The sequence below is a fragment of the Canis lupus genome, chromosome 7, assembly GCF_003254725.2.
Source record: "Canis lupus dingo isolate Sandy chromosome 7, ASM325472v2, whole genome shotgun sequence".
Classification (NCBI taxonomy): domain Eukaryota; kingdom Metazoa; phylum Chordata; class Mammalia; order Carnivora; family Canidae; genus Canis; species Canis lupus.
In genome coordinates this window covers 75,039,295-75,057,709 of record NC_064249.1, presented here as the reverse complement: position 1 = coordinate 75,057,709, position 18,415 = coordinate 75,039,295, and the positions used below count along the sequence as shown (strand labels likewise).

The 18,415-nt window shown below is 35.5% G+C and overlaps 1 protein-coding gene across 9 annotated transcripts in view; it reads right to left on the bottom strand.

Annotated features, from left to right (window-relative positions):
• The window catches only part of ANKRD12 (ankyrin repeat domain 12), a 124,515-nt gene that overhangs the window by 45,463 nt on the left and 60,637 nt on the right, over window positions 1-18,415 (bottom strand). For 8 of the 9 annotated variants that reach the window (XM_025429506.3, XM_025429508.3, XM_035718739.2 and 5 more), the window contains 2 exons: window positions 17,017-17,159; window positions 5,588-5,735 (listed from right to left, as the gene is read on the bottom strand). In XM_025429506.3, coding sequence (XP_025285291.1) covers window positions 5,588-5,735; window positions 17,017-17,159 — 291 coding nt within the window. Of the gene's footprint in view, window positions 1-5,587; window positions 5,736-17,016; window positions 17,160-18,415 lie in introns of those variants that run through there. The other variant, XM_025429510.3, reaches the window with a different exon arrangement.

Below are 18,415 nucleotides of genomic sequence, written 5' to 3'. Positions count from 1 at the left end.
TCAGGATTCTTCTCCTTTGTATTTTTGGTGTGTTGTCAAGATTTATTTTACTTGATTTTCCAGTCTAATAATTTAAGTCCCACAATGATCACTCCTCATTGGTGTTCTGCTTGTATAATCATGGCTTTTATTAGCTGTACCTCATTTCCTTCAAGCTTCAAAGTTCATTTTTACAGTTCAAATTACGTTTCCTTTAGTTTTATTTAGCTGGATTAACATTCTGTTGGTTCAGAATGATCCTTCTCTTGAATTTCAAGGCAATCTTAAAGAGCTGCCTTTCTTGGGATCCCTGGGTGGCGCAGCGGTTTGGTGCCTGCCTTTGGCCCAGGGTGCGATCCTGGAGGCCCGGGATCGAATCCCACGTCGGGCTCCCGGTGCATGGAGCCTGCTTCTCCCTCTGCCTGTGTCTCTGCCCCTCTCTCTCTCTGTGTGACTATCATAAATAAATAAAAATTATAAAAAAAAAAAAAAAAAAAGAGCTGCCTTTGTTAGCACACTAACCCAATGTTGGAATGGTTGAGAAAGCAGCTTTCCTCCTTTCCTCCGAGTTAAGGGACTGCTAATGAGCAGCTGAAGTACCAGGAGGAAGGCTCTCTGGTGTTTGATTCTAGGTGTTCTCAAACTTTCCAATCTCAGTAATGGATGAACTCAGCCTACAGGTTCAGCTATTCCTTGGATTTGTGGAGGCTGAAGAAGAGCCCTGGCATAGTCCCTAAGGGCCAGTAACCACTCCACAAATTCAACAAATACTTAGTGAGCAGTGTCTATGTACTACTTAAGGAGTTTATATCTGGATGAAGAAGAAGTGAAAACATATACTAAAAGGAATGTTGCCACCTTTAAAATTTGGCCTATAGTTTCAGTTTCATTCATTAACATTACCACTCTATAATCAGTCCTATTTTTAGATAGGTGATAGTTTAATAAAAGCACTGGTCATTTCCTAAGTGAAATAAAGGAAATATCACTATTGCTGGTTCTCAAAACTACTGAAAACATATCAGGCTTTTCCTAACACATTAGCTTAAGAATTTATTATTAAAAACCCAAATATATTCTGGATCTTCTTTGCGCCATTTACTGTGACTGAGTTTTGTACAAAATTCCCCCAGAAAAGTATACAAAACACCTGAATACACAATTTTTTAGTCTTAACTCCTTTTAAAGATTTTAATTTTTTCTCCACAGGTTATCCTTGTTCATTTTCATGCAATCTGTCTATTGAACTGAAGCTGTTTGGGTTTCCCACAGTTTAGGTTTTGCTGGATGCAGTTCAGCACATCCCTCTAATCTTGGTATTTCCTGCAAGTTGCAGCTGGATCCTGAGCACTGATAATTGGTATTCTTTTATCAGGGGGCATGGAATATTTTCTTCTTTTTTTAAATTTAATGTTAACTATTGATACTCAATGCTTAAATATATTAAAAATTGGGGGTTGCAAAAACAATTACTCTTCTTTCCTCATTCTTTTGGCTGGGTTAATCTTATAAGAAAATACTTCCTGCCTATAACAAGGTTATCTAGTGATAAAGTTCATATAGATAAGGCAAAACAAATTTTTTCCCATTTCTGCCTAATTTTTAAGATAACAAATTAGTTCTCTGATGATGATGAATTAATTAAAAAATGTATCACTATGGAATCATGGATTTAAATATAGATGATGGGTTTTAAATATCTGTAATTAATACCCTTACTGAAATTCAAACTATCCCATCTTTGGCCAGTGAGAACTGCTCCAAGTTGTCTCCTAAGTCTTTTTGACAAGGCTTTGACAGTTTCCTTGGAATCTGTAATGACAAGATGTTTCAAGCTTATCTTATATATTTCCTGTCCCAGAGAACCAACCATTTTTTTCCAAAATGCTCTGGTTTTCTTTTAGTAGAAAGTATTTCAAGATTATAATCTGGGCATTAGGAATGATTATTGTCATTGCTTTCAGATCTTTTCAATGGACAAAACTAAGAAATGTCATGTTTTAATATATATATTGAATTTCATTTGGAATTAATTTCAAACTCACAAAAAGCCAGAAAGAATACTAAATACTATATATCCTTTACTCAGATTTGCCTATTACAAATAGGCACTCTCTTGCTTTATAATTTGTATTCTCTCTATATATATGCAGGGAAATTATATACATCATGGCTCTTTATCCCTATATACTTCCTAAGTGAATATTTCCTAAGAAATTAGTGTTTCCTAAGACATATAAGAATATTCTTTGTCACCACAGTATAGTTGTCAACTTCATAAATTTACATTGACACAATACTAATCTACTGTCCATATTCCGTTAAACGATCTAATAATGTCCTTTAGAGTCACTTCTCCACTCCCCACTCCAGTATAGTATATAGCCAAGGAACAGGTATTGCCTTTAATTATTACCTCTTTACACAGTCTGGAACATTTCTATCACTTTATGACACTGACATTTCTTAATCTTTCATGGCACTGGTTTTTAAAAAGGAAAAAAACGAGAACATTCTTCATGATCATGCATTCACAATCAGGATGTTATAAAAGTAATGTTATATTCTTCTCATACTACCACATCTGAAGGCACATGATGTGTATCTATCCGTCCCTCTTTTGATGATGTTAAAATTTAATCATAGTTCAGAAAAAAATTTCTCTTCCCTATTATCCCTGTTGTCTCCTCCCCCTTATAAATGTGAAAAGGCCATGTAAATATCCTGCTCTTCATAAAAAAAAATCCCCTCTAGATTATCAGCCATTAGTGAATTCTTGTCTAATAATTTCTACCATAAAGGGTGTAAATGATCAGGTAAAGGTGGGAACTGACTAGGAGAGGGCCTAAGGAACTTTCTGGAGTGACAGAGTCTGTATCTTGATAAGACTGGATCATACAGGTCTACACATTTTCAAAACTCAGAGAATGTTTCATTAAAGAAAGAATTATTAATTTTACAAGTGTAAATATTATCTTATATAATCATACATAGAATACATAAAAATTGTACTCTAGTTAATAAAATGCATGCTGAAGTATTTAGAAATATCTACGACTCATTTTGAAAACATCAAATAAGATTGTGGGTAGATGGATAGGTATGTGATAATGTTATAAAGGCAATATAGTAAAAAGTTAATAACTAAAAAATGTAGTTTATAGTGTAGTATAAATGTACCCAGGGTCTTCACTGTATACCTCTTTGAGCTTTGCTGTATGTTTGAACATTTTCATAATAAAATATTGGGATTCTAACTTTTGCACAGCAAAGGAAATAGACAAAATGAAAAGGCAACTAGTGAATGGGAGAAAATATTTGGAAATCATAGCTCATAAAAGTATCCAAAACATATAGAGAACTCATACAACTCAAAGGCAAACAATCCAATTAAAAAATGGGGATGGGAAAGAGAGGAAAAAATAAAACAAGACCAAAATCAGAGAGGGAGACAAACCATAAGAGACCCTTAATCACAGGAAACAAACAGGATTGCTGGAGGGGAGAAAGAAAGGGGACAGGGTAACTGGGTGATGAAAAGTAAGGAGGGCAGGTGATGCAATGAGCAGTGGGTATTACAGAAGACTGATGAATCATTGAACTCCACCTCTGAAACCAATAATACATTAACATATAATGTATTATATATGTTAACTATTGTATTTAAATAAAAAATTTTTTAAAATGGGCAGAGAATATGAATAGACATTTTTCCAAAGAAGACATAGTATGGCCAACAGTATATAAAAAGATGCTTAATATCACTAATTATCAGGGAAATGCAAACCACAATGAGATATCCCCTTACCCCTGTGAGAATGGCTATTATCAAAAAGACACGAAATAAAGACTATTAGCAAAGATGTGGAGAAAACAGAGCCCTCATGCACTGTTGGTGGGAATGTAAATTAGTTCAATCACTATGGAAAAAGGTATGGAAGTTCCTAAAAAAAATTAAAAATGGAATTACTATTAAGATCCAGCAATTCTACTTTTGAGTATTTATCTGAAGAAACAAAAGTACTAACTGAAAAAGATATATGCACCCCCATGTTCACTATAGCATTATTTACAATAGCCAAGATACAGAAGTAATCTACATATCCATCTATGGATGATGGCTAAAGATGATGTGGTATATGTATATAATATTACTCAGCCATAAAAAAAGAATAAACTCTGCCATTTGTGGTAACACGGACAGACCTTGAGATCATTATGCTAAGTGAAATAAATCAGAGAAAAACAAATACCATATGATTTCACTTATGTGGAATCTAAAAACAAAACAAAACAAAACAAAACAAAAACCAAGCTCATTGATACAGAGAACAGATTATTGGTTGCCAGAGGTGGGCACTGGGCAAAATAGGTGAAAGGGGTCAAAAAGTACAAACTTCCAGTAATAACTAAGTCATGGGGATGTAATGTACAGCATGGTGACTACAGTTAATAATACTGTCCTGCATATTTCAAAGTTGCTAAGACAGATCTTAAAATTCCTTCTCATAAGAAAAAAATTATAACTATGTATGATGGATGTTAACTAGCCTTACTGTAATAATCATTTTGGAATGTATAAACATCAAATCATTACATTGTATACCTGAAACTAATATAATGTTATATGCCAATTATAGTTAAAAAAAAAAAAAAGGAAGGGGAGACCTATCCCTCAAAACTATAGATGTTGGTTTATTGCCTTCTGGCAATGGATGAGATTAAATTAGTATGGTCTGATTTTTATTCCCTTTCATATAAGAAGCACTATTATCTAATTTCTTATAGAAATTCTTTAAACTTTTGTGAGAATATGGCCAGTTATGACTTTTTTTTAAAAGTAGGATCCACATCAGCATTGAACTCAATGTGGAGCTTGAACTCACAACCTGAGATCAAGACCTGAGCTGAAATCAAGAGTCAGATGCTCAACCAACTGAGCCATCTAGGTGGCATCCCAGCCAGTTATGATTCTGAGTCAATTCTTTTTCATTGATTTTTGCCTGAAAACATGAACCCTTCCAATCTGCACATGAAAGACTTTTCTTAATGCAGGAAAGTTTTTTTTCTGTTATATTTTTAACTGTTTATGTTTAAAAGAAAATGGAGTATGCCAAAAGTATTCTGAAACATTCTTTTAAATCTTTTCTTTTTAAAACTGTGTTTGTAAAACTGTGCCCCTACATTGCAACAAAGACCAGAGTTCAACTACCTAAATCAAAGAAGTAAAAATGCAAAGATGACTCATTTATGCCAGGAAAAACAGGAAGGGTTTAGTTTAATAGCTCTCTAATTTATAAAGGAATGAAAGAAGTCAGAGTAGCAGTGCTGATAACTGTTAATGGCGAAAGGTTCTGCAGTAGACTTGAACATGACAGCAGTTTGTGGTGGAGGGTGGCTGGGGGAATCATGAAAACAGAGCAATGACATTATGTTCCCACTTACACAGGGGACATGCAGCAAATACCGAGGTTACTAAATTCATCATTCTTAACAGCTGGCTAGCATTATTCTAAGGAACTCAAACATTTTATGTATTTAAAGAAGAATCAGAATGTTCTACTAAATACCATGTCAAACAGTTAAATGTAGATTATCTGAAACGAACCTGTATAACTTTCATCATCATCAGATAAAGGCACCTCTCTTTTTAGCAGCAATTCCAACTCCTCTGTCTCTGCTACATCCACTGGACGCTCCCCGTGCTTATTAGCTTGAAATGGATTTCCACCGTGACGAAGTAACAGTTTCACTATCTGCAATATTAAACAATAGGAAGATTTAGTCTCTTCAGAGATTGTATCATTTCAACCATTCTCTTGATAACACAGCATCCTTCTGCCTCATCTACTCTGCCTCCCTTCCTCAGTATCTATTCTAAATCATGACTGCTCTCTTCAAGTTCCATTTTCATTGCCCTTCACCCTCCATCTGATGATCTTATCTACTAACAAAAAGATTTCCTCCTTAAAATTTAAGCTGGCCTCTTTGAGTACTAAATCTCATCATTTTTTCTTCCTGTTCCATCATATATTCAATAAATATTTACTGAGGATCTATTAATAAGCACTGCTCCAAGTTTCACAGATAAATCAATGCACAAGAATAACAAGCTTCTTGGTCTCATAATGTATATTCTAGAGGGAGTCTCAAAAGAAGTATTATCCTTCTGTGTAAGGCTAATATCACTACCAATGCTCTTAATCTTCTCCCAGGAATTTAAACTACCCAGAACTCACATGATTTACTCAGAGAACCAATGAATCTTAGACTTTAAGGCCCTCATCACTTTCATGGTTGCTTTACAGGGTCCTGGATCTAATTTTGTATTCATTACTTTGACATTTTCTTAAGCCCTCTCCTCCCCTTCCAAATAAAGTAAGCTGTGGCCTCCACAGGCCAAAAGCTCCAAAAGCTTTTGCCTGGTTAGTCATCATTTCATTTCTTTTGTTTGTTGCATTTATCCTCTTCCTTCTATGTTTTTAAACCTCTTTCTGATTGGCTCCTTTCTATGTTTTAAACCTCTTTCTGATTGGAAAGCCAGTCTTTCCAGTTCATGTCTCTTTCACCTTAAAAGAACAGGTGGCATTAAGAAAAGAAACGAAACAGATATTCCCATAGAAAGCTATATTCCCCTCCTCTAGCTAAATCTTCTTTCCTTTACAGTCAAGCTTCTGGGGAGTATTCACCTTTGCAGCCTTGACTATCAGCTCTTCAGGTTCTTCTACCTACAAAATTATGCTACCATCAGTCCTATGAAATGTGTCTCCTAAGATCTGCAAAGATCTAAGCCAGTGATTGTTTCCCTAGGTCTCTGTCCTTGATTCACTGTCTCATGCTCTAGCCTACATCATCTATTTGGAGATCTCACCCATTCTGTTTGAAAATGATTGACAATTAGGCAATTCATTCGTTTTCATTCTTCTGCTTGCTTTTTCTCAGCTCTCTTTCTTGAACTCCAAACACAAACATCCTGGATATATCTAGATGAGTGTATTTGCATTTCAATATAACAGCTGAAACCAACAGGTCCCAAACAGACTTCATTAAACCTGCACCTTATCTTTTATCTATTTCCATTCTCAGTGACTAGCACCAAAATATATGCACCGAAGTCAGAAAGCTGAGAATCATCATTGACTTGTTTTTCACTCCTAGTTTACTTCAAATAGGTAGCCAAGTATTATTAATTCTGCTTCCTCACTGTCTCTTTGTTTTCATCTTCTATTTTTGTTCACATTACTGTGTTCCATCATATGTAAATCTATACTTATAATTAACACATTTCTCTCCTTATTCTAGATCACAAATGCCATGTGTCATCAAGTATTTATTCCCAACACATATTTATGGTACTTTCTGGTATTCAGGAAATAAATCCTATCTTTTTAAAGAAACAATATTAAACAAGGTATTATAAATTAGGAATTCCTAACAAATGAAAAAATATTTAAGAATAACGGAGACTCATATTGAATAATGGAGTATTTTTTTCTGGACTACGAAAGAATAAACTATCAATGTTGAAAAAATCTGAACTGTAAGAATGTATAAAGAATACAAATTACTCATAATCCCAACTGTTAGTATTTTATCTCCCTTTTTTCTTACTAATGTTAATCAAATTACACATACTTTTGATTTTAAAAGATCAACTAGCTTTTCAAGGCCACTGGGGAAGAACTCTCTCCAAAACATATCTTCATATACTCGAGTAACAGATTTTAAGTTTGCTGCTTCCATATTTTTCAGTTTTAGGCACTGCCTATTTTACAATGGAAGATGTGGATTCAGCTGCTCTTCACCAACTCTCATCCCCTCTCCCCCCATACACATACATTTCCCTTCCTCCTAGTTTTCCAATAGTATGTATTGCTTGTGCATTAAGACTAATAAAAATGTTGAGTCAAGCAGTGCACTATGATTAAATTTCCATTCTTACACAACTACATTTTTCCCCATGGGGTTAAATGCCTTGATTTTTCATTTGCTCAGTTTTCCACATAATCATCTTTTTTTTTTTTTTTTATTTATGATAGTCACGGAGAATGAGAGAGAGAGAGAGAGAGAGAGGGGCAGAGACACAGGCAGAGGGAGAAGCAGGCTCCATGCACTGGGAGCCCGACGTGGGATTCGATCCTGGGTCTCCAGGATTGCGCCCTGGGCCAAAGGCAGGCGCTAAACCGCTGCGCCACCCAGGGATCCCCACATAATCATCTTTAATTCATCTCCCATTCTGCTACAAGTACAGATCTCTTTGATTCAATATACTATCATTTTTTGTTGTTGTTAGGGACTTCCTCCTCCAAATCTTCTAATATGCTCTAAAATGGACCGGTTGTTCTCTAAATTTGCTTTCCAGATGTTACTTCCCTTCATCCTATCATCCCAGAAGTAGCCTTCCCTCAATTCTGTGTTGGATTCTTTAGATCTTATGTTCTTTTCTGAATTACTCTCATTTTGCTAAATCACCAACTTCAGATAATTCCTAAGTAAAGATTTTTCACATGTCAGGAAATACTTTATTCCATCTTCACTTGATTAATACTTAGTCTGGATAAAGGACAACTTTCCCTCCAAATTTGAAGGCATCACTCCATTATCTTCTATCTTCCAGTGTCGTTAATGAAAAGTCTGATGTCATTCTGATTTTTTTTTTTTTTTTACCTTACACATAATGATTTATTTTTTCTCTCTGTACACTTCAGGACGTTATTTGCCCCTACTGTTCTGAAATTCCAGGATAAATGCATTTAAAAAAAAAAAAAAAGATTTGAGAGAGAGAGAGAGAGAGAGAGAAAGAGAGAGAGAGACCGACCAGGAGGGACAGAGGGAGAAGGGGAGCAGACATCTTGCTGAGTAGGGAGACTGATGTGGGGTTCTATCCGAGGACCCTGAGATCATGACTCGAGCTGAAACAAAAGTTGGACACTCAACCGACTGAAACACCAGGTGCACACCCCCCCCCCCATGATAAATGTATTTGACCTTGGTCTTCTTACATCCATGTGCTGAGCATTAAACTGCCCTTTCAATATGAAGACCCAACTTCCTCCAGTTCTAGGAAAATTTCTAGTTTTATTTGATAATGTCCCTTCTATGTTTTCACTGTTCTGTCTTCAAAGAACTCTTACTAAGATACTAGATCTCCTGAAGTAATCATTTTTCTCATTTCACCTTTATCTTTTTGCTTCCTGGTTTCTGGGAGACTTCCTCAACACAAGTGACCCTTGAACAATGTGGAGTTAGGGATGCTGACCCCTGTGTAGCCAAATATCTATGTGCAACTTTGGACTCCCCAAGAGCTTAATTACTAAGGGCCTACTACTAACTGGAAGCCCCAGCAATTGTATCAGTAGTAAACACACATTTTGTGTGTTATTTTGCATCATATGCTGTATTCTTACAATAAAGTAAGGTAGAGGAAAAATACATGTACAGTACTGTATCTCATTTATTGAAAAAAAAATCTGCAAGTAAGTGGCCCCATGCAGTTGAAATCTGTGTTAGTCAAGGGTCAACTGTAACCCACTTTTCATTTTTGCTACCATATTATTAATTTCCAAGAGGTTTTTTTCCTTCATTGACTGTTCCTTGTTTAACACATTCAGGTCTTATTTCATAGCTACAATAAACTCTTATCTTTTGGGGGAAACTGATGGATTTTTGGGAGGTTCCTCATGGCATTATCCTGTCCTCCAAGTTCCTACTTTTCTTTTTGCTTATTTTGGTCTTTGCCATCTATATTAAAGGCTTTTTTCAAATCCAGGTGGATCACTGGCTGTCCACACATAAGAATAAGACACTAAAAAACTGACAGATGGACTTCATGCTAATTCTCATATGATAGGACTATTTCATCAGACTCCCCTCTTGCCTAGTTCAATTTCCCGTGGAGAAATCTTTCAACTCATGCCTAAAAACTGTAAGCCTTACTGTCAGCATTGTGGTTGCTGAAAGGAGGCTGAGGTCTTAATGTTTAGTATGTTTTACTTAATTAACTTACACTTAATCCTTACTCTCACTTACTTTTATGGTATGTCAGTCCAGAATATATGGTTCATATCTATCTGGACATCAACCTCCTTTTATCTGCCAGAGTGGAGAGGTGTAGTCATCTGGTTATATAATGTTACTAAGGGACAAAAAGACTTTGATTCATTTCTCTTCTTTACAGTCCTAACATAACAGGCACTTCTAGAAGTACCACCAGAAAGTGGGATACTTCCGGGTACCACCAATTCCTAAACTTTATATGCTTTCTTGGATTCTGTGTTGGAATGGCTTTGGTTTCAGTTTTCTTTGATTTTCTAAACCAGGGGTTGGCAAATTTGGTCTATAAGCCAAATCTGGCCAGCCACTGAAGAATTGTTTTTATATTCTTTTAAAATACTTTAGGGGTGCCTGGGTGACTTGGTCGATTGAGTGACTGACTCTTGATTTTGGCTCAGGTCATGATCTCAGGGTTGTGAGATCGAGTCCCATGCTGGGCTCTCTGTAGGGCATGGAGTCTGCTTAAGATTACTTCTCTCTCCTTCTCCCTCTGCTATTTTAAAAAGGATTCATAAAGGAAAATTAGTTCAGAGGAAGAGAATGGGAAAAAAAGTGAGGAGAAAGGAAGGGATGGTGGAGGCGGCATGTAGCCAACAAAATCTAAAATATTTACTATCTGGCCCTTTACAGAAAAAGTTTGCCAAACCCTGTTCTAGATCAGTAAACCACTCAATTCTTCTAGTTTCCATCTCCCAAAATATTGGTTTTGTTTCTTCTGTTTTTGTTCTTGTGCATCTGTCATTTAGAGTCTCCTCTTACTGTCATTTTAGGGGTTTGGAAAAGGTAACCAAAATAAAACCTTTTAGTTATTATAAATAATACTGTAGTGTACACCTTTGTAAGTTGAGAAGTTTCCATTTTTAGGCTTATTTCCTTAGGCTAGAGCTCTAAGATACAAAAATAGAATGCAGGATCTTGATATTGCTGAAAACTTTCTACACCCATCAGGAAATAATCAGCAAATACTTATTACGTGTCTATGATGAGTCAGGGACAGCTTCTTAATTCAGATGTTACAAAACCCCAACATAGATAATCCTTTACAGATTATCCTGACATGCAAATAATCATTTATGCTAAAAAGGATTTAAAATAACTTAAAGTTGCTTAAAACACAAGAGGGAACAAACTCGAAATAGGTAAAAATGGTGAAATTAGAGATAGGTATCTAAAACGGAACTAGGAAAAAGGCATTTCAAAAATACGTATCATGAAAAACTATACATACTTGCAAATAGTAAGCTAAAGATTAGGTTCTTAGTAAGTTATGTTAATCTTCTTGCTCTAAATAATTTTAAAAAGGGCACAAAACTGCTATCTTTCTGTCTCTCTCACCTTAGAAATGTTTTATGGATGGCTGAAATTGTTCTAAGTATTACTGAAAGAAATTCAATTGTTAGGTAGAGATTCATAATAAATGGTACAGATAGATATATACAAATGAGAGTCTGGTGGCTCTCATTTCCCTCCTCCTCTTTGGGTGTAAGTAAAAGAACAAGGAGAAAATAGCTCTGAATTGTGACTCCTACTATCCTAGGCATGTTGGTAGGAGGAAAAGCAAGGATCCCTTGAAAGTAGCATGCCAGTCTCCCTCTGGAAAGAGACTGGAAGTAGTGTTTGAGTCCCTGTAAGTAATGAACTCAAAGGTCAGCCTCTGGAAATATTTGCAGCTCTGTGCACATTTAGAAAGTTGTATTCATATAAACGTGTCTAACAAGGCATAATTCTTTAACATATTTAAAAACTAGGAAATCTTTATCAGTTTAAAGAAAAACAATTCATCTTTGATAAACTATTAATAATGTTTTTAAAAAGAAGAGCAAAAAGTACAGTATTTAAAATATCATAGCCCGGGTGCCTGGGTGGCTCTCACTATTAAGTGTTGAACTCTTGGTTTTGGCTCAGGTCATGATCTCAGGGTAGTGAGATCAAGTTTCCCTCTCCACGCACTCCCCCCACCATCTCCGCCCCCCAGTCCCTATCCACATGCATGTGCTTCTCTCTTTAAAAAAAAAAAAGTCATAGCCAGAAAATAAGTCACTTTCTGATAAATGCAGTGGAAAAGGAAATGTACCCTATATATTGTCAGGCCTTATAAATGAAGTCTTGTTATCATATAGGCATATACAGATTGCCAAGGGAGCAGAAAAGACTGGTCCAGTGGTAAGCAAAAATCAGTTTAGGAAAAATAACATTTATAGGCTGCATTTTTCTTCAAAATTAGAACTTTGATAATCATGAAAAATACCTTTGAGAAAAAAGTAAATAAGAAAAATAGCATTTTTAGTTTTCCAAATTTTAGTTTCTAAAATATTTGGGTATATATGAAAAATACTAATGTAAAGGTAGCTTTTAATCTTTTACCTCTGACATTTCTATATAATTTTAGATTTCAGGGTATGTTTATATGCACAGTATCTTTTTCCCCTTCAAAATATGCCCTTTAGATAGGTATTATCTATTACATAATTTAAAGATGAGGAAATGGAGAGTCAGAGAAAAGTAACTTGATCACAATCACATAGTTGGTAAGTTGGCCAGGGCAAAAATTTAATTCATATCTACTTTCATTCCAAATTCCATTTTTTCCTCAATTAGAGTAAAATTTGCTTTTTTAGGCAGCTTAACATTGAAATTTTTCCTGCATGTCAAAAAAGAAAATATAGCAGAGAATGTTTGCTGCTAAAGAAAGAAAAAAAGAGGATTTTCCAGCAGAAAGGTATGAAAAGATATCAAAATCTAAACTAGGACATCACGAAGCATGTCTTATCTTTCTCACTAGAGACTGTATTAAATAATAATTCTCCCAGATTACTGAGTCATTATCTCATTTTCTGTGAAAAGACACGGAGATTAGAGCACCTGGGTGGCACAGTTTAAGTGTCCAACTCTTGGTTTTGGCTCAGGTAGTGATCTCAGGGTCCTGAGGTCTAGCCCCGTGTCAGGCTATGCACTCAGTGTGAAGTCTGCTTGAGGTTCTTTCTCCCTCTCCCACTCGTGCTTCCTCACATCAATCCATAAATCAACCAACCACTCTCACACATGTAAATAAATAAATCTTTTTTTTTTTTTTTTTTTTTTAAAGACATTGAGATTGATTCTTTTTGGTCCCTTAATCTGGAGTCACATTAATTCAATAAACCTGGGAATGTCTTGGAAGAGAGGGATTTCTTATGTCAACGCTCCTCCACACTCATGGAGAGGCTGAGGGTATTGAAATGTAACAGGCCACACAGTCTTAACAAGACACACCAGAGCTTATTTGATTATTGTGGTAATTAAAAGAAACAATACATATAAAATATTTATAACACTTCTTGTCCACAGTGAAAACACAAATACTGCTGTGAGAAGTTAATGTAATGTAGTTCACAAAATAATAACACAAACTAAATGATCAGAGGGAAGTTATCCATATTTAGCTTCATATCCCACTCATTTTATCATTTGAATACTGAGGGTTTTTCTTGCAGCAAAATATGATTTTCATTTTTGTTACCCAGTTGGTTTTTTATATTATTTGACTTTGGGAAATATTCACTGAAGCCTACTGACTCAAAGAAGGCAAACAAATGCAACTACCTGAAAATGCAAAGTTATAAGAACCTCAGATAAATGATTTATGTGACACTTCATTACCAAGTCTTCCTTAATATGAAAAATTGCAGTAGTTCCAAATGTTATTCAGATCAATAAGCAATAATATCTTCATTTGTAATGAAACGGTGCTACTTATATGCAGACTGTTCAAATATACCTCAAAGAAAAAGTTATTTATGGCACAGTTTCAAGCAGAGGAAATTTCTGACTTTGTGGAATTCAGAGTACAAGATATTAAAAGTGATGGTAGTGAAGACTAAGTGTTCTTCCAACTTAAAAAGAAATGTTGTATATAATACCAGACTTGCTGTAAGATAACTAAACCTTCTCTTCTATTACTATCACTGGGCCATTCAACAGGAAAACAATGTATGAGGACATTTTTTTAAAGGGAATTTCCTGCCCTTATACCATATGAGGTTCACTTGGGATTATATCACTGTGAAAATAAAGTTTTACCCATGTCAGGAGTTTGGGGTTCACATAGGACAATGTTTGACTCTTGCTTGGAGAAACCTAAGAGTGAACAGTTGATTGGATTTGCTGCTGGTAAGCAAGGAGGGAAAGCAGTCATGGAAACAGATCTGCATGTTCACTAGTGGTGGGCAATGGTGTGTGTTGCCCTGGGCTATGTCTGGACTATAGATTGAAGTGGAGAGGCAGCTGCATATGGATCAGCAGGGCAGGTAATGGTGCTGGGCAGAAGCTGCCAACTGAAGTTTATAGTGGATAAACTGCTCAGATACCCTCTTCTGGGCCAAGATACTTACACCTCCAGATGCTGGGAGTATTGCTCACTAACAACTGCTAGCAAAGTTCCTCACCAGGAACTGCCATGGCCAAAGGGAGTAGAAGTACATAAGGGTATGCCTCCTTGCCATCAGCAGCTTGCATTCCCACGTGGGGGCACACAGACCTAATGCTTACCGCAAATCAAAGCATCTCAGAAGTGCATCCTAGTATCAAGAACTCCCAAAAGATTGGCTGAAGTGTTGGTGTGGCTGCACTGCAGTTCAGATTCTCCCTGTTATCTCCTGCTCCTGTCACATCCTTACAGGTGTTGTTCCTGAAATCATAACCCTCTTTCCTCCTTTCCTCTGCAATCACCTGAAAATTTCTGTCTCAGAATCCCAGGACACCCAACCTATGGTATATGTGGAAGTGGTTCTAGGAGCAGTGTCTAAAACAGGATTTCTGAACTGGATTACATGCTCGCTGCCATGATTTAGACAGAGTACTGACAGTCCTAACATACTGTGGTCAGGTCATTGTTCAAACTTTCAGGTCTTTTAGAAAAGTACCCGGAAAGTACTAATTGTAATGACTGTGCTTCTCTTCTCAAGCCTTCACAGCCAGGCAAATGCACCTTTCTCCATTCCTGAAGAGAAGTCTTCCTCAAAATAAGAGTAAGTTTTTGGGTTTAGACAGCACAGTGGAGAACAGTTTAATGGGATTTTCCTTAAGTCAGGAGGATTGAATAAAAGTATCTCTAAGACAGAATGAGTTTACAGCCTCCCCTCACCACTGTCAAACGTAATCCTCCTATGCTTGGCTTCTAGAATGCTAGAAAACATTCTTATGTTATCCAGACAGGAAAGTAGAATATTGCTTTCTGGAGAAACTATCTGTCCCAAGAGAAGGACCTACAAATACTGACATTTAGGAGACTTCTGACAAAACTGCTATCTTGTCCCCCAGACATATTATAGAGAAGCCCAACAGCCAACAAGCTCTGCACATTATACATCATGTCAATCAGGCTTTTTAGAGCTTCATTCAAATATGAAGGAACAGAAGTTTACAGAAAATCTCGAATGTGAGAAATACACCAAATCAGAGCAATAATATGTGAAAGATCTTGGGAAATCAGTGACCATGCAGGAAGTGGAATAAACCACTTAATATCCTCAGAGAGTTAAGATGGGCATCCAGGAACTGGAAATCTCATGGAGAGACTGAGAATCCCACATGGGATTAATGGTAAAGCAATATTCCAGGACAGCATCCATGCTACAGATCTAAAGAGCAACTAGTCCAAATCAGATCAGGATACAAGATATCTTGTATATAGGGGATATGAGAAATCCCCCATCAGTATTTCTCAAAAGTAGTAAGCTGATCAATGTGCTTTGTTTTATTTACAGGCATTCAGGCATTTAAGAGTTATGTCACAGAGTAAAGAAGAACAAAAATAGATGCATGGAAAACTAACAAAACAAACAAACAAACAAAAAAAAACACAACCAAAAAACTACAAACAAGGCAATGTGTTAACCTAGAAAATAAAAAATCCAAAAAAGAAAAAACAATTATATATAGTGCAGTATTGACTGGTACAGACTAGACAGTATAGATTCTGTGAGTCTCTGAGCAGCAATAAAATCCTTTGCAGGAGGTCAATAAATAATAACTAAAAATTAAAAAACCAAGGGCAGCTTCATCTTGTTAGAAATACAGAAGTAACTACTAGAATAAAAACCTACAATAGTTGCTTTTGGCAAAAGATTCTGGGAAGTGGGAAGAACAGGAGTCTGCAGTTATCTTTAAAAGCTGAATAGTACTTTTCAGCTTTCTAAATTATGTCCAAATATTCTTTGACAGAAGTAAAAAGTATGTAAAGAGAAAACCTATTTATCTGAAATGCAAAATCCTGCTTTAGAAACATTGCTTATAGTGCCCCAGGTTGTTCTGTTCTCATTGTAAGATTACTGCAACACAATTAAGCATTAAACACACTTAAAACATGAGCTTCATTACAACAAAGATGGGTTTAGTTTTATTTTAGAATGGGTTTATCTTTGATATCGACATGCCAAAGACTGAAAATGCAAATGGAATTTAAAACCTACCAGGGTTCATAGAGTTACAGCAAAACAAACTAAAAATGAAGTTTAAAGATGCCATTAATCTGTAAGCATATATAATCATGTTTGATTACGTTTTTAGTATACACGTAAGTCATCTAAATATGCTAAATAAATGTCAGCTAAAATTCAGGAATGAAGGTTGCATAACAAGAGGTTGTTAAAATTAATAAGTCTAAAAAAATATATAGGCAGGAGTACTCAGGCAAATTTTAACTGTAAGTAAAATCTGCCTTAACCACTACACCTAGTTATCTGACAGTAGAAGCCCTTGCAATAAAAATTTACCATCCTGTTTAATTATCAAGTCAGACAGATTTTATGAAGATAGGATATGTAAATCTGTCTGTGATAGGGATTAGCAATGAGAAGGCAGAAAAAAGGAAAAATAAAACATAGATGAGCTGACCAGGTAATGAATGAAATAGGACATGAGATGGTATGACTAAGAAGTGAACTAACTAACTCTGGGTTGAATAAATACTTTGCAAATGTATACTGATTTTTCTATCATACTTACATCTCTGTGCCCACTACTAGCAGAATCATGGAGTGGAGTGTCATCATCTAATCCTTGTGTGTTAACATCTGCTCCAGCTGCTATAAGTATCTTAGCAACATCATAATATCCAACGTTGCAAGCTTCATGCAATGGCGTCCAGCCTAAAGTTAGAATATTAATTTAACATGGTTAAACTGTACTAATTCAAAATATGTCTTTTAATAAACATAAACTGTGTGAGTTACACTGATTCTAATGCATGTAGTACAGAAGAAAAAAAGAATGATGAACAAGCTACTGGAAATAAACACCTAAGAACACTACCAATTTTACAGAAGGTTCATTTATGTTAGTATTATTTCCTTTGGGGATAAATTATCTTACCAAAATATTAAACATTTAAGCTTATCCAATGAATATAAATTTGCTATAATTTATAGTAATCATCTGAACTATGGAAAAAGAGCAGAGAAAGCAGACAAAACTTTTTTTTCAGACAAAATATTAATAAGCTTGTTAAAGGATTTCAACAAACAAAAAAACCCTATGTTTTAAGAGTTTTCATCTTTTCCAGACTTAATATCTACTTTAACTAAAATAAATTTGCCATTACAGTAACTTTGGTAATAAAAAAAAGTAACGTGTTCATGAAAGAAAAAATTAGAAAACAAAAAATACAAAGCAGAAAAGAAGCATCACCCATATTCCACCACCCAAATATAACACTTTCAAGGATCTAGTCTAAATCCTAAATTTTCTCCCTCTTAGACTTATTAATTTCTTAAGGTAGGCTCCATGCTTAGCATGGAGCCCATCTTGGGGCTTGAACTCATGACCCTGAGATCAGTATCTGAGTTGAGATTGGGAGTTGGACACCCAACAGCCTGAGGCACTCAGTCAGGGACCTCTAGATTTATAATTTTAAAGCAAAACTGGGAAAGTTGTTTACCTGTCTTCTACTTACTGCAGTGAAAATAATCTCCCATGTCATTAAACTTCTACAACACAGTATAACACTGATTGATACACCATAATTTATTTAAGCAAGATCCTATTACTGGGCATTTTGCAATTTTTAAAATATTAAAAACAATGCCGCAACAAATACCCTTACAACTAAATCTTCATGCATAGCCATGACTAAATATTTAAGGTAAGTTTTTAGAAATGGAATTAGTAGATCAAAACCCTTTTTGGTTTCTGAAATATAATGATGCATAATATATTCTTCTGATATATAATATGGAGTTTTCTTCTAGAGTGGATGCTATGCATTTTAAGTTTAATTCTTTAAAGCAGATCCTGTTCATTGCCCTTTTTACTATTCACACCAAATAGAGAAATGAATTCCAAGTGTGTTCTACTAGGGCTACATGTAAAGCAAAACAAAAACAAAATTTGGAAATGAAAAAACAGA